General features: G+C 45.8%; 1 protein-coding gene across 5 annotated transcripts in view; it reads left to right on the top strand.

Annotated features, from left to right (window-relative positions):
• Positions 1–14,890, top strand: part of FRMD5 (FERM domain containing 5) — a 292,045-nt gene that overhangs the window by 234,897 nt on the left and 42,258 nt on the right. For all 5 annotated transcript variants that reach the window (XM_030577211.1, XM_030577209.1, XM_030577210.1 and 2 more), the window contains exon 7: positions 1,089–1,176. In XM_030577211.1, the coding sequence (XP_030433071.1) occupies positions 1,089–1,176 (88 nt within the window). The remainder of the gene's footprint in view (positions 1–1,088; positions 1,177–14,890) is intronic.

Genomic DNA, 14,890 nt, shown 5'->3' with positions numbered 1-14,890 from the left:
CGTTTGTAGAGTTAAAGAAAAGGCCTAAAGTGGTCAAAGTGGGGCGCTGAGAATATCGTTTCCCAACAATGGACTGTCATTAGCTTGTAACAGAAATGTCTGGCACAGGCAGTTTGTATCAACGGATTCCTAATATCTCCTCACGCGCCAGGGGCCCAGCTCAGGTGGAGTCTCTGACTTTTTTTTATTTATTTCGTTGAGTCTTGAACTCAGCCCAGTTTAAGGGTTGATTAACGATCCCATGGCTTTTTCTTATTTTGTCCTGGATAAATACAGTCCGCCTTCCTAAACTCCCCCTGCACTTTCAGCTGCCTGCTCTATTATGCACATCCTATTTTGGGATGAGGTGCTGTATAAAAGTAAGATATCATCCTCTTACGATATTCCCATTACACTAGCTGTATCTTTGTTTATGACATATGCCAAGCCGCAGTCTATTACACTTCAAGTCCATTCACAAAACTGTGTGAAGGTGACCCAGGCAATAAGGCTTGCAAGTTTGCCAGCAAGATAAGAATCCAGAATGGGCATCCTGGAAACCAGAGATAGTAAAGCTGTTCGTGTGGCGCTCGGGGAAGGAGTTATAAGCTGTCCGCAGTGCGTAGATCATTTACTGAACTTGCTTTTACCAGCTCTCACATTCCCTAAGAGGGAGTTTTGTATTTGTTTTTAACCTCAGACACATGTACAGATGTTACGTCATTTGATGTGACGACATAAAAGGGACCTGAAAAACGTACATGAAATGGGCTGTTTTCAGCATGTAATGCTCCGCAACCAAGTGAAATGCTTATCGCAGCCTGGGCTGATTGTATTTAATTAAACCTTGCCTTGTGCAGAGGCTCCTTTATTCTGTTCCTTTTTAGCATTGGGAGTCTGTCTTCTGTACAGCTGAAGTCCAGCTTGCAGAACGGGAAAGACAGGCTTAAGAGCCGAGTCTTCTTACAAGATCCTGTTTTAGATTCAATCTGCTGGCTGAGTGACGTGAAAGGAGTCTGCTTGATTTGGTGGCTGGTATTTTAATGGAAACAGTGAACATAATGACTCGTCCTAATGTTCACACCTTTCCCTGATTTTCTTTCCTCTAGTGGTCAGACACCAGCTACTTCAGAGTTAAATTTTTTAAGAAAAGCCCAGACCCTGGAGACATACGGAGTTGACCCACACCCGTGCAAGGTAAAGATCATCTCTAAAAGCTTTTTTCTTCTGTTAGATTTTCAGCCTTGCAGATTACTGGCAAATGACAAGTTGCAAAAGTTACATTGATTGGTTCCAAGTACAGCAATTTATCCTTGCCATCAGAGTGCCTCACATGGCATTTGCAGGGCCGTGCGATAGTGACATGTTCTGTATATGACAGGCAGGCCCTCTTCAAGGGATTAGCGGCCCCTTTGCTAGCTTGGATTAAAAATAGCATAAAAGCTTTGGTTCTTGGTGCTGCTGAGAAATGTAGCTATCAGAGTATTTAAGGAAACTACAGAAGAACCTCAGAATTACGAACACTTCAGGAATGGAGGTAGCTCGTAACTCTGATATGTTCGTAACTCGTAACTTGGTCCTGCTAGTGAAAACGGGGCTGGACTCGATGACCTTTTGGGGTCCCTTCCAGTTCTGTGAGATAGGTATGTCTCAGATTATTATTATTATTTTATTTTATTAACACTGAACAAAACATTATGGTTGTAGTTTACAACTGAACATTGGCTTGATACAGCTTTGAAATTTGACTATGCAGAAGAAAAATGCTGCTTTTAACCATCTTAATTTAAACGAACAAGCACAAAGAGTTTCCTTACCTTTTCAAATCTTTTTGTAACTTCCCTTTATTTTTTTAGTAGTTTATATTTAACGCAGCACTGTCCTGTATTTGTCTTGGGGGCGGGGGGGGCGGTCTCTGCTGCTGTCTGTGTATTTCTGGTTCCAGCTGAGGTGTGTGGCTGACTGGTCAGTTTGTAACTCTGGTGTTCGACTGCACAGAAAGTAAATGTAAATGACAACAAATGAAAGGACAATGTTTAATCATTCTTTGCAGCATCATTTATTTTTGAGGAAATGACAAGATCTGTGATATGCGAGAGATCCATAGGCATTGATCCGCCACAGATGGGCTCAATTTCCATCGCTCCCTGGCCCATCGTTTAGTGTTCTTTACAAAATGGCTTTTATTGACTTCGGTAACATGATTTCATGGAGCTGTGATGTGTCCCATCGAATTCCACTGCACGTCTGTGAATGTGCGGCAGTGTCAAGCAGACAGCGGATATGTGCATGAAGTCAGTGTCTTTACTCTAGGGTGGTCTTCCAGTTATTTATAGTGAGTTTATACAGCATAAATGCCTGACAGTGGATTGCCTGCCCCACTCACTGGCATTGGCTTGCCCTGTGTTTTGGATTTATGAAGCAGTTAGCCCACACTACAGAGAAAGGCCAGTGCAAAGTTGGGACAAATGAATTACTTGGTCAGTTCAGTTTTCTTGGTTTGCCAAACGACTGTCACTTTGGGCTGTGTTAACCTAGTAGCCCTTGTCTTTCCTGGCTCAGCGCTGGCATTCCCCACTGCAGAGCTGTACTTCACATGTTCCTCTCCTTTAGCCTCCCTTATGCTTATCCCTTTCAGATACGCGTATTCCCCACATCGGCTTAAAACTAGCCCGTCCCCAAGGAGTAATTCTCTAGCTGTCGCCTTGCTCCAGAGGTGGATATTCAGGGTGTCACTAGTTCCAAACATTGCTGAGGCACCAACACAAAAATCAAAGCTGGGTCGATGGTCAGGGCACTAGCCTGGGAGGTGGGAACCTCAATTCCTTGCTCCACCACAAACTTCCTGTGTGACCCTGGGCAAGTCACTTAGCCTCTCCGTGTGTCAGTTTCCCCTCTTTGAATTGGACTAGGGTTAACAGCACTGCCTTTTACGCAGGGGTGCTGGGAGGGTAAATACATTGAAGCTTGTGAGTTGCTGATATACTGTGGTGCCGGGGACCATGTAAGTACCAAGAATAGGCAGACAGTGAGACAGCCGGAGGAGTTTCAGCTCTGTCTGTACTCGAATACTCTGCTCTGTTTGACTGTGGGGTGCCTCTGCCCACCATGGTGGTGCTGAACTTTATTGATAGGCTCAACCTAGTTCAACACTTGTTAAGCCCCAAACTGTGGTGGACTCCCCCTTCAAAGGCCTTCTCTACATTAGTGTTTTGCCCTTAGATTTTCCCTCTGTTGCTATCAGCTGCTCAGCTCCATCGGTGGGAGCATCCCTAAAAGTGCTAGTTTCTGCTATTGGTGGCACTGAACAGCTGAGAGCAGTGTGCTGGTGCCCCAGTGTTTTGGACACTGTTCCAACTTGCCACTGAAAGCAGGCCTACCTCGCAACCTGATATGTAAAACTCCAGCAGCTGCCAACACCTCGTCTGCCTCAGCGTGCCCGTCTTTGCTGCCACGGATGGAGATGAAGCAGCATTAGCAATAGTGGGAAATTGTAGGGACTGTTTAGCTGAGAAAAAGCCAAAGTGAGTTCACCCACACTTTGGTTTAAACTTATTTGATCCCATTAAGCATGCCCAGAGAACCACAAAGTTCAACACCCATTGAGGGGTCAGGGGAGCTGACTCTGACATAAGCAAAATCATCAACAATCAGAAAGCCTGCAAGCTGTCAGTCACCCTGCACCCTGGTGTCAGTCACTCTGTGGCCAGGATGTTTTGCTGGCATGTAGGGTGCTGGATGCCGACAGAAGAAGGCTAGTTAAGAGTCACACTTGCCAGCATCCAGCAGAGATAATGAGAAGCTGCACTCTGGTGCTATCTCCAATTCTAATCAGGAGCCGTGACTGTGTGGCTGTAGCCAGAGTGAAAAGAACATTGAAGTCAATTACACTGATAGCCTGATGCTGAATATGTGAAAGTCACTAAGAGACCTTACAATGTGCCACCAGCACATAAGAAGAGCAGAGACATTAAGCGAGTTGCTCTGACATTTTCTTATTAGCTAAATAGAGTTCACTTGGGTAATTTTCTGGCCAGAATCCACATTAATGTTCCTACTAGAAAAGATGGAAGCAGCAAGAGAGATGCAGTGTAATAAGTAAAAATGATCTCTCTTAGCTTCGAGAGCATTACCAGGCAGTAGAATCTGGGGCATGCTGCCCTGGGAGAAATGAGAAAAGGGGAGTCAGACTGATAGAAGTAAATAAAATCGAACTGGTGTCTGCACTGATGTCCAGTCTGATCAGCTACCTCATTTAAGGAGGAGGAGATGCCATTATTATCTACTAGTGATCAGACTCCAATCAGCAGAATTCCCCTTCTGCACATTCAGCTCTTGTTCCCTAGAGAGGAAACGCTGATTAACTGATGGTGTGTCATTCACAGAGGGAGGATGCTTTCATGGTTCCAGAAGAGCTAACCCTGGTTTACTTAGGGTATGGCTACACTTACAGTTTTGCAGTGCTGGTAATTACAGCTGTGTTCGTACAGCTGTGTAGGGCCAGCGCTGCAGTGTGGCCACATTTGCAGCACTTGCAGTGCTGTTGGGAGTGGTGCATTGTGGGCAGCTATCCCAGCATACAAGTGGCTGCAATGTGCTTTTCAAAAGAGGGGGTGGGGTGGAATGTGACAGGGAGCGTGGAGGAGACAGACAGAATGGATTTTTGGAGTTGACACTGTTCTCAGCTCCCTGCCTTGCAAGTTCTAAGGACTGGAAGACACACAGTGCCTACCTTCAATCATTTTAAAAGTTCTAATTCCCTTCCCCCACTCCTCTCTCATTCACTAAATGCAAATTATGTACTGCTAAATACTTGTCAGACCAGATCAGCAACTGCTGAACACGGACTTCCCCCTCCCCCTCTGCCGTGTGAGCGTGCTGTTTCTCTCTTCAAGCAAACAGCTGTGAACATTCCAAAGTAATTCCCCTGCCTGCCTCCGCTCGCTCAGCAAACAGGAGCTGTGTTTGTTTTTTAAATAAGCAGTTTGGCTGAACTCCGAGCTCTCCCTTACTTCCGGTTTGTTGTGGACAGGAATTCTGGGATACCTCCTTATACCCCGGAGGTCAATAAAAGCGCTGGTGGGCGTCCACACTTGCTGACCAGCGCTGGATCACCAGCGCTGGAATCCCTACACCCGAGGCTCGACCGGGTGTACAGCCAGCGCTGCAACCAGGGAGTTGCAGCGCTGGCCGTGCTTTGCAAGTGTGGCCACATCCTAAGTTGCAGCGCTGTAACCCCCTCACCAGCGCTGCAACTCTCTAGTGTAGCCAAGCCCTTAGAAGCAGGAAGGGTTGTTATTTTCCTGGGCTAACAACCACCTCCAGTTTGTGAGACTCAGTTATGTGGGTCCTTGATACAGGAATAAACACATGAAGTAGGGAGATGGTTTGATTTCTGTGGGGATCCACTGGAACCCTGCCTTCCCAGGCAGGTTTTCAGACCTCTCTGGTTTTCTGCCAGCATGCTGGCTGGCTTCTTGGCAGCCCACGTGCCAAACTGCCCCAGAGGTGACCCCAGGGCTCTGAGGGTCCATGGCTCTGGGACAGCCACAAAGTGTACTGTCCAGCAGCAAGGGCTCCATCCCCTTCACAAGGAATCCTGAAATGTTTAGCTTTCGTGCCAAATTGGATTGGAACAAAATTCTGGAGTATTGAACCCCTCCCTGAAATGGAATGCCCCCTCTCCACACAGCTTGGCTTCTAAGTCAGTGACTTTACTGTCCATGAAATAATTTGGAGATTTGACCTAAGGATTAAATCCAGTTTGGCGCAGAGCTGAGGCATCCTGCAGAGACCATCTCTGTGGTATGTATCCAGTGGCACCTGTTGATGGAGTCTCCTCAATATTCAAACATTGGTCGCCGTCCTGCCCCCAGTGAGGTCAGCGTTAGGACTCCTGTATACTTCAAAGACAGCAGAATCAGGCCCATTAACTTACACAATCTGCACTTCTACAAACTGGCAGTTTGCCGGCCTCTTGGTCTCTCAAACTCCACTTGATTAAGTGTCCAGTGTCTGGTGATAGTGACTATCGAGAATTCACTGAAAGAGCCTCAAAGTTACTTTCCCCTTTCTCCCTTCTTCCCACTTCATGGCCATCACATTGGTATGTCTGCCTGACAGCTGGGAGGTGGCATTCCTGGATTGGGTAGACGTATGCACAATGACTTGGCTCGAGCTAGTGCATGAAAAATGGCAGCGTGGCCCCATGTGCATGGGCGGCGGGGGAGTGCACTCGGGCAGCCAGCCCGAGACACTGCCTGGGCTGCTGTGGCCATGGTGCTGTTCTGAAGTGCCAGCTCAAGCCGAGATGTTGTGTGTACATCTGCCTGAGCTGGGACTCTGATCCCCCAGCTGCTTGTAGATGGACCCTTCAACTCAGGGCTCTCTGGCCATATCCAGTCACTGCCGTCTGCACAGGTATGATGCTTCTGGCTAGTGTTAAGTGGAGACACGAATTTTGAATCCACCCCATATTTAGGCCTAATCTACATTAGAAAATTAGGGCAGTTTAACTACATTGCTCAGGGGTGTGGAAACCCCCTGAGCAGCATTGTAGATGGCACTAGGTCGTGGAGGCAGATTTTCCCTGCCGATGGGAGAACCTCTCCTGTAATGTAGGTAGTGTCTATGCTGCAGCCATGCCGCTGTGCCACTGTAGCGTTTTAGTTGTAAACAAGCCCTCAGTGCCTTGGAACTCGTTATTTTTAAATCATTATTTTAATTAATTATTACATGTCATCTATCCAAGCCAATGCCAGGCTGCTGGTCCTCAGCGTCCGGAGGAAGATTAACATTACACATCACTGAAACCGTGAGCTTTCATTTCATGTGACTGCAGCTTGGTACTTGGAGCAGCAGTCCCTGCAGCCAGCCTCTGGCAGTATCATTCATTGATAGAAACGTTTCTGTATGTGACGATGATAGAGAGAGACGTCCCCTTGATCTCGCCTCTGTGGAAATCTTTCTCCAGGCCTACATCTGTCACCTTTAGAAGCCTTTCCTGTGAATTTCAGGAAGCAGGATCATGGTACAATTGTTTCCCGATCATTTTGGGCATGTTCACCAGCCTCCTCTCCATCTCCCAGGCCTGTTCACAACCACTTTGCAGCATTTCGAAACTCTCCACAGACTTCCTGCTTTCACCCACACTGACCTGATTACATCTGTTCGCACTCCAGCCTGGGCCTGTGCCTATCACCGTCCTCAACGGGGGGCCACTCTTTTGCTTGTGCTGCCTCATTTGTCTGGGACTCTCTCCCTTCCTCTCTGTGAGACATGGACTCACATTTACTCTTGTCAGTCCCACCTCTTTGGCTGAAGACACTGGATCAGTGTGTGGGATCCTGTTGGAACGCAGCTGTGCAAAGTAAGGATTTGTAACGAGCTGTGACTGCATGAGTTTGTAACTTGGTTTGACGAAACACGGCCAAGGTAATAGAGACAACTAAGGCACTTCAGAATCCTTGGAAAGGTGCCCCTAGATTTCTTCCAGGCTTTGCCTCGGTTTCCTCTTTGTACACTGCATGCCAGCTGCAGTGCCAAGGCCTAGATGGCAAAAAGAGGAAATGGTACACGTGCCCTGGGAGGGAGCCCACTTTGGAAAAGCACAGGGCCTGAGTCTCATTTACTCCAGGACCATGTCTGTGCTACCAGTGCTCCAACAGCATAGCTGTGTGTTGTAGGCATGCTGTGCACATTCTTACTGGAGATGCAGATTACAGCGGCCGAAGGGGTTTTTCCTTCATGTGCAGGAACTCCACCTCCCCACGTGACTGGGGTGAGGTTGACAGACGTGTTCTCCATTGACCTAGCTGCGTCTACACTGGGAGTTAGGTCGCCATAGTGATGGCACTCAGGGGTGTGGGTTTTTCTCACTCCTTAGCTGTGGCTGTGTCGACCTCGCTTCTATGTGTAGACCAGGCCTGAGGCCCATTGACATCACTCCTATTTTCACACCCACTTTAAGTCCCCGTTATACCGTCAGAGGTGTGTAAATGAGAACCAGGCGCACAATGTTTCATTTTCTTCCATCCATTTTATTCCTGGTTTATTTTGTGACATTGTACCAGTAAAGGAGTTCACCTGAGCAGGCAGGGTTTTGCGAGTGTGTGTGGGCAGGGAGCCCATCGAGGGAGCTAGAGTATAACAGGTAATATTAGCAGAGAGCCGGGAGCATGAAGGACCTTACTCCGACACAGAGAAGGACACGCTTTGTTGTAAAAGATTCTTATTGAAATAAAACTGGTCCCTTTTTGGGTACTTCAAAAAGTGCATTTGTCTGCCCGCCTGATTTGACAGGGGGAGCCATCCTGAGACTGTCACTCTGTGTGTGTGTGTGTGTGTGTGTGTGTGTGTGTGTGTGTGTGTGTGTGTGTGTGTGTGTGTGTGTGTGTGTGTGTGTGTGTAAAAGGTACCAGAGGACTCCAACAGTGGGAATTAAACATATAAACCACTTGGCTTTTTTACATAGTCCTTGGCTGAAGAATGTATTCAACAAGCAGGCAGAACTATGGGAATGGTCAGCAGCATGGCCTGTATGAGGTTTCTTTTTCGATTATCCATAGGAGTCAGGAATCACGGGAGTGGAATATAAGAGTCCTGACTGTGAAGATAATCTCTTTTTTGCAAAATCATCATCATCATCATCATCAAAATCTCTTTGTGACCCAGCTCCAGTCCCAGTGACCCACAAATCCCGTCTCAGTTCAGTATGCTAAATCTTCATGGAATATTCCATTCTGCCAATCCCCTCCTCTCCCAGAGGTTTATAGAGATATATTAAACATTAGATGTGAATCAGAGGAAAATTAAAATGGGACTGTGCTGTGAGAAAGCATTTATCATATTGGCTCTGAGATTTGTCATCTGACAGAAACAGTGCTACATCATGGATGGTGCATTTAATATTTAATCTACTATTTTAAAAATGCTACATTTAATTTATATTAATGTGGACCATTTTCTTTCTGTGACTTGTATGTTTAACTTTTTTTTTTTTTTTTTTTTGCTGCATCACAATCTTAATTTATTTGTTTCAGAATGTGTAAAAATACAAAAAACCCCAGTAGCATTTCCCCTAATTCCTTCCCATCCAGCCAAAGTGCTCAGGGGACCAAGCAAAGGAATAAAGACAAAGTATAACCATTTCAAAAGTGCCTATGTGATTTAGGAACCTAGATCCAATTGAAAATCAATAGGACATACGAGTCTGTGTCATTTGGGTACTTTTTAAAATGTTCCCAAGTGCAATATAATAGAAATGTAATAAAATGTCACCCAAATAAATCCAATAGGAGCTCATATCAGATAAAGTGAAAAGATTGCACCTGCATAACATAGGGATCATGCATTGCCTTTGCTCTGCTCTCATCAAACACAATTTTTGAATTGATTAAATTCAGATTTGTAATCTTCCAAATCTCGTTTTTTCAGCTAACTTCCTGATGGTAATTTGTAGCCTGATCAGGAAGGCTTTTGATCAATATGCTGTGTTTTCCTTTTGCTACCTGTCTGGATACACACATTTATGATGGACTAATTGTTACTGGCCTGTGTTTTTAGTTGTTCTTTAGTTGTCCATCGTGTTTCAATGTTTTATTCAACAGTTTCTGAGAACCTCTCTGATCTCTATAGCTAATCCCTACCACATAGATATCTAAGCACTACAGAGACAATAATGGTATATTTTCTGTTTATGTCATATCTGCACTACCTCAGCAATATCAAAATAAGCTGATAATCCCTAGCTCTTATCTGGTACTTTTCATTGATAGCTCTCAAAGCACGTCTCAAAGGGAGGTCAGTATAGTTATCCCCATTGTATAGATGGGAAACTGAGGCAAATGAAATGACTTGCCCGAGTTCCCCTTGAGTCCAGTGGCGGAGTCAGGAATATAACTCTGGTCTCCTGAGTCCCAGTCCAGTGCTTCACCGTGCAGGTCTGATCTGTCTGGGAAGCACTTGCAAACGACAAGGAGGGGAGCTAAAGAAAACCCTCAGACCAGACAGCTTCTTTGTTAAAAACCTGCTTCTTTAAATATTGATAGACATTAGATGCAGGAAGTCACTTGTAATCAGTTAAATCTGTGCTAGCTCTGAACAGCAAAGGGGACTGGAATGTTCTAATTTAACATAATATTTAGGGACAGATCCTCAGCTCATTGCACAAGGGAACCTCAGACTCAGCTTCATCACAGAACGTAGGGCTGGGAGGGATCTCGAGAGGTCAGCTAGTCCACATCGTTCTTAAAATGTGATGCCCAAAACTTGACACAGTGCTCCAGCTGCGGCCCCTCCAGTGCTGAGCAGAGTGAACAATGACCTTCCGTGTCGTACATAAGACACTCCTGGTAAAACACCCCAGAATGTTATTAGCCTTTCTCATACGTGCATCACATTGTTGACTCATATTCAACATGCGATCCACTCTCATCCCCAGGTCCTTTCCAGCAGTACTGCCACTTTGCCCGTTAGTCCCCATGTGTAGTTGAGCAGTTGGTTTTTCCTTCCTAAGTTCAGTACTTTGCACTTGTCTGTACTGAATTTCATCTTGTTAATTCCGGCTCAATTCTTTAATCTGTGAGTCATTTTGAATTCTAATCCTGTCCTCCAATGTGCTTGCAGTATTTACCGTGTTATGTCCTCAGGAACACCATCCAAGAACTGCTCCATTTGTATGATGAGGTGCAGTTCTTCCAAGGATTTAACATTGTGTCCTGATATCCGGGCCTCATAATTTTTCCCAACGTAGTAGGCGTGTTTGGGAAATGACACATCTGGTTTCCACTTTTGGGTTCTGAAACGCCGACGGGCATGATCCGGGGTTATCCCCATTCTGTATCTGGCCTTGGTTTGAAAAAGTTTATAGTCGTTCATGTTCTCCTTAGGCATTTCAGCTGCCACCTCTGCTAAAGGTCCACTGAGCTGTGGTCTCAATTCTACCATGTACTGGTCTTCAGAGATGTGGTACCCAAGACAGGCTCTTTCAAAATTTTCCAAGAAGGCCTCAGTGTCATCACCTGCCTTGTAGGTGGGAAATTTCCTGTGCTGTGGAACAAGTACTGGCGAAGGGTTGTTAGGATTGGCTGGGTGTTGTTGCTTAGCCTTTTCTAATTCCAAGGCCTGTCGGTGGGCTTCCCTCTGGAGTTCCCACTCTTTCTCTTTTATTTCCAGCTTTTTTTGGTGGTCTGCATCTTTGCCTGCTTGCTCTATTTTGTAGGCTGCCTCTCTTTCTCTTTCTCTCAGCTCCATCTCTTTTTGTTTTATTTCTAGTTCCTGTATTTTTTTTTCCATCTCTCGCCTGTACTCAGCATCTTTGATTTGTGCTTGGGGCTCCATTTTTGTCTTGTTAGGCATGGTTCCTGTTTTCTTGTGTTGGGGTGCCCTCCGGTGTTTATCTTCTGAACTGCAGGTTCTCTGTTGCCTTCTGGGGTCTGCCTAGCAACAGTGCCTTTTTCCCTTTCTTCCTCTAGCTAATCTTTTAAATGTAAAGTAAACCAGAAAAGCCACTTTATTTGCATGTGTATTGCTGGATACTTGTCTCACAATGGGAGTGCTATTGTGTGACAAAAGACCTGTAATAGTTCTTTAATGGTTCCTTGCTTAATATGCAAGCCAAAAACTGCAAGAGAGAGCAGAGAAAAAAAATTCTCTCTGGTTCCTTTTAAAACCAAACCATTCCTCTCTGCTTAAAAGCCACTAGCAGAGAAAAGAAAAATATAATATTCCTACTGGCTTCTGGATTCTATTTATCCCACCATTGCCACCATGTCATAACATATTCCCAGATTTGGACCTGGTAAAGCTGGATGTTAGCATGAAAACCTCCAAGCTTAGTTACCAGCTTGGACCTGGTAAAGCTGCCACCACCCAAAAAATTAGAGTGTTTTGGGGCACTCTGGTCCCCCCAACAACCTTCCCTGGGGACCCCAAGACCCAAATTCCTTGAGTCTTATAACAAAGGGGAATAAACCATTCCCCCCCCCTTCTCCCTTCCAGGTGTTCCCTCCCTGGGTTCCTGGAGAGATACACAGAAGCAAGCTCCGTGAATCTAAACAGAGGGATTCCACCCTCTCTATTTCCAGTCCTGGAAAACAGAAGTACCGAGAGCTAATCTCTCTTCCCCCCTCACCCAGAGGGAATGCAAAGTCAGGCTAGTAAATCTAACACACACAGATATCCCCCTGACTTCTTCCTCCCACCAATTCCCTGGTGAGCTACAGACTCAATTCCCTGGAGTTCCCCACTAAAGAAAAACTCCAACAGGTCTTAAAAAGAAAGCTTTATGTAAAAAGAAAGAAAATTACATAAAAATGGTCTCTCTGTATTAAGGTGACAAATACAGGGTCAATTGCTTGAAAGAAATATGAATAAACAGCCTTATCCACAAAGAATACAATTTAACACATTCCAGCAACTACACACATGTAAATACAAAAAAACAAACCTATGGTCTTCCTATCTTTGTACTTACAACTTGGAAACAGAAGATCAGAAAAGCAGGAGGCAGAAAAATCCTCTCATAGCCGAGAGAGTACAGGCAGAAGACAAAAGACAAAGAACTCACACACAAACTTCCCTCCACCCAGATTTGAAAAAGTCTTGTTTCCTGATTGGTCCTCTGGTCAGGTGTTTCAGGTTACTCCTTTCCAGGTAAAAGAACATTAACCCTTAGCTATCTGTTTATGACAGTGTCATTTGCAGATTTTTATAAGTATACTCTCCACTCCATTATCCACGTCATTAATGAAAGTAGGGAATAGTACTGGACCCAGAACAGATCCCAGTGGGACCCCTCCAGATACCTCCATACGGTTTGACAGGGAACCATTGATAATTACCTTATGAGTACATTTTTTCAACCTGTTGTGTACCCCCCTTATAGCAACTTCATTCAGTGCACATTTCCCCAGTTCGCCTGTGAGACTGTATCAAAACCCTTACTAAAATCATATCACATCTACTGCCTCTCCCCTGGGCACTAGTCCAGTAACCCCAACAAAGAAAGAAATTAGGTGGGTTTGGCATGATTTGTTCCCGACAAATCCATTCTGGTTATTCCTTATCACCCAGGTGGTTAGTCTCCAGGTGGTTACAAATTGATGGTTTACTGATTTGTTCCAGTCCCTTGGGACCTGGCCCGGGGTTAGGGAGTATTCCGTGTGCAGCAACGCTTCCCGCATGTCGGAAATAGAGCCTGGTCACAGTGGAGACACATGGAGATCTTTCCACTTTCTCAAGCTGTGTCCAGAATCTCAGACGTGATTATTTTGGGGATTTATGTGTCACTTTGTGCAGGAGATTGGGTTGAGATTGTTCAGAGAATGCTTTTTACTTTTGACCATTCACCCTTGTCACACTGAGATGGATTTCACTCTAATCTGGATTTAAAACCAATTTGTTGACTACTCAAATTCTCACGATCTAATCAGAGAAACTAGCTGACAGCATGGCTTTGACATGTATTTCAGGTGACCTCCTCTCTGCTGTCTGGGGCTGAAACACAAGGACAATAAGTGGGATTTGTGTTGAGATGATGGAAACACCCTAAAATGTTACAATTGTGCCAATCAGAAAGAACTGATAATGCTGTAGTCCCTGGGCAGGAGGTGGGCTCTGGGCTGCAGATCCTGGTTAGGGCTGGTGGGGTCTCCCTGCCCCAGCTTTGCTGATTTTTTGTGTGTGCTATTTGTTATCAGGCAGGGCTTTGGTTTTGGTATGGATATTTGCTAAGCCAGTCGTGTCGCTTGGTGTAAATATTAAGCAATTCTTTGCTGATGCAAATCGGCATCACTCCCTTGAGATCAGTCTGGTCTTCTACCTACATACTTGGGCCTGATGTCTGGTACTCACCTTGGGCATGATGTCTGGTAAGGACAGGTTATACAGGGCAGGCGTGCTGAGCAGTCTACTTTCCCCAATTAATGTGAGCTACACTGACTTATTCAGTGCACCCATAGGCATGGGGGTTGTCTTCTGCGTCCTTGCACGGCATGGTCTGAAGCCATCGCAAGCGCCGTAGGTAAAAATAATAAACCCATCACTTGAGTGGGTTGATAGAAGGAGAAAGCTTACACCTGAAGCAACAGCTCAACACCTGGACATGGAATCAGAGAAAATCCAGCCTGTTTGAAACAATATGGCTGAGATATCTTGGGATTTTAGCATGATGGCCACAAGAGCTAAACACGGACATCTTCATGTTCAGCACCGTGTACATCTCTTGTAAATTGACTCCGAGTTGTAGTGCTTCCAGTCACGGGAAATGCTCCCCTGTATTCCCGGCATTTCATGGAGCAAATATAAGCCCAACAGGTGCATCCCCAGCTCTGGCCGTTTTGGAGGATATATTTCTGAAAAGCACATGGAGGGGCGTTTAGGGTGTGATACTGTATAAAGGGGCAATGGCTGGCAGGGCGCTGGATAAGTGCGTGTGGCGCTAGCAATTTGTAGGGCTGGAGCACTGCACCACCAGCACTGTTACTAACAATAACCAGATTTACAGAGTTGCACTCAGAGTGAGCACAATGGCTTAGGCCTGTAGGTTACCATTCTCTCAGCAGAAGGTAGCCAAACTCACTAGAAACTGGCCAAGGGGGAGAGCCACAGCTTTGTGGCCTGATCTCCTGGAAGCCCCTCAGCCCCTAATCCTCAGGGGTCAGGCTCGGGGAGGGGGCTGTGGGGAGAGATACTGGAGGATTGTTCTTGAGTAGCCCTCGGTGGGGGGTCCATAGCTGCTTAGGCTGCTGTGATGCTCCTCACAATTTCTCTATGGCATTGGTCCCCAAACTGTGGGGTGCACCCCTCTTGGGAGGCGCAGAGGAATGTTCAGGGGTACAGGGCACAGGCCACATGGGGCAGGGAACAAGTGCCCCCAGCTGCAGCTCCACTCCACCCCTGCTCCACTGCA

The sequence above is a fragment of the Gopherus evgoodei genome, chromosome 10 (assembly GCF_007399415.2).
Source record: "Gopherus evgoodei ecotype Sinaloan lineage chromosome 10, rGopEvg1_v1.p, whole genome shotgun sequence".
In the NCBI taxonomy this organism is placed as follows: Eukaryota; Metazoa; Chordata; order Testudines; family Testudinidae; genus Gopherus; species Gopherus evgoodei.
This window is presented reverse-complemented; position numbering and strand designations above follow the sequence as displayed.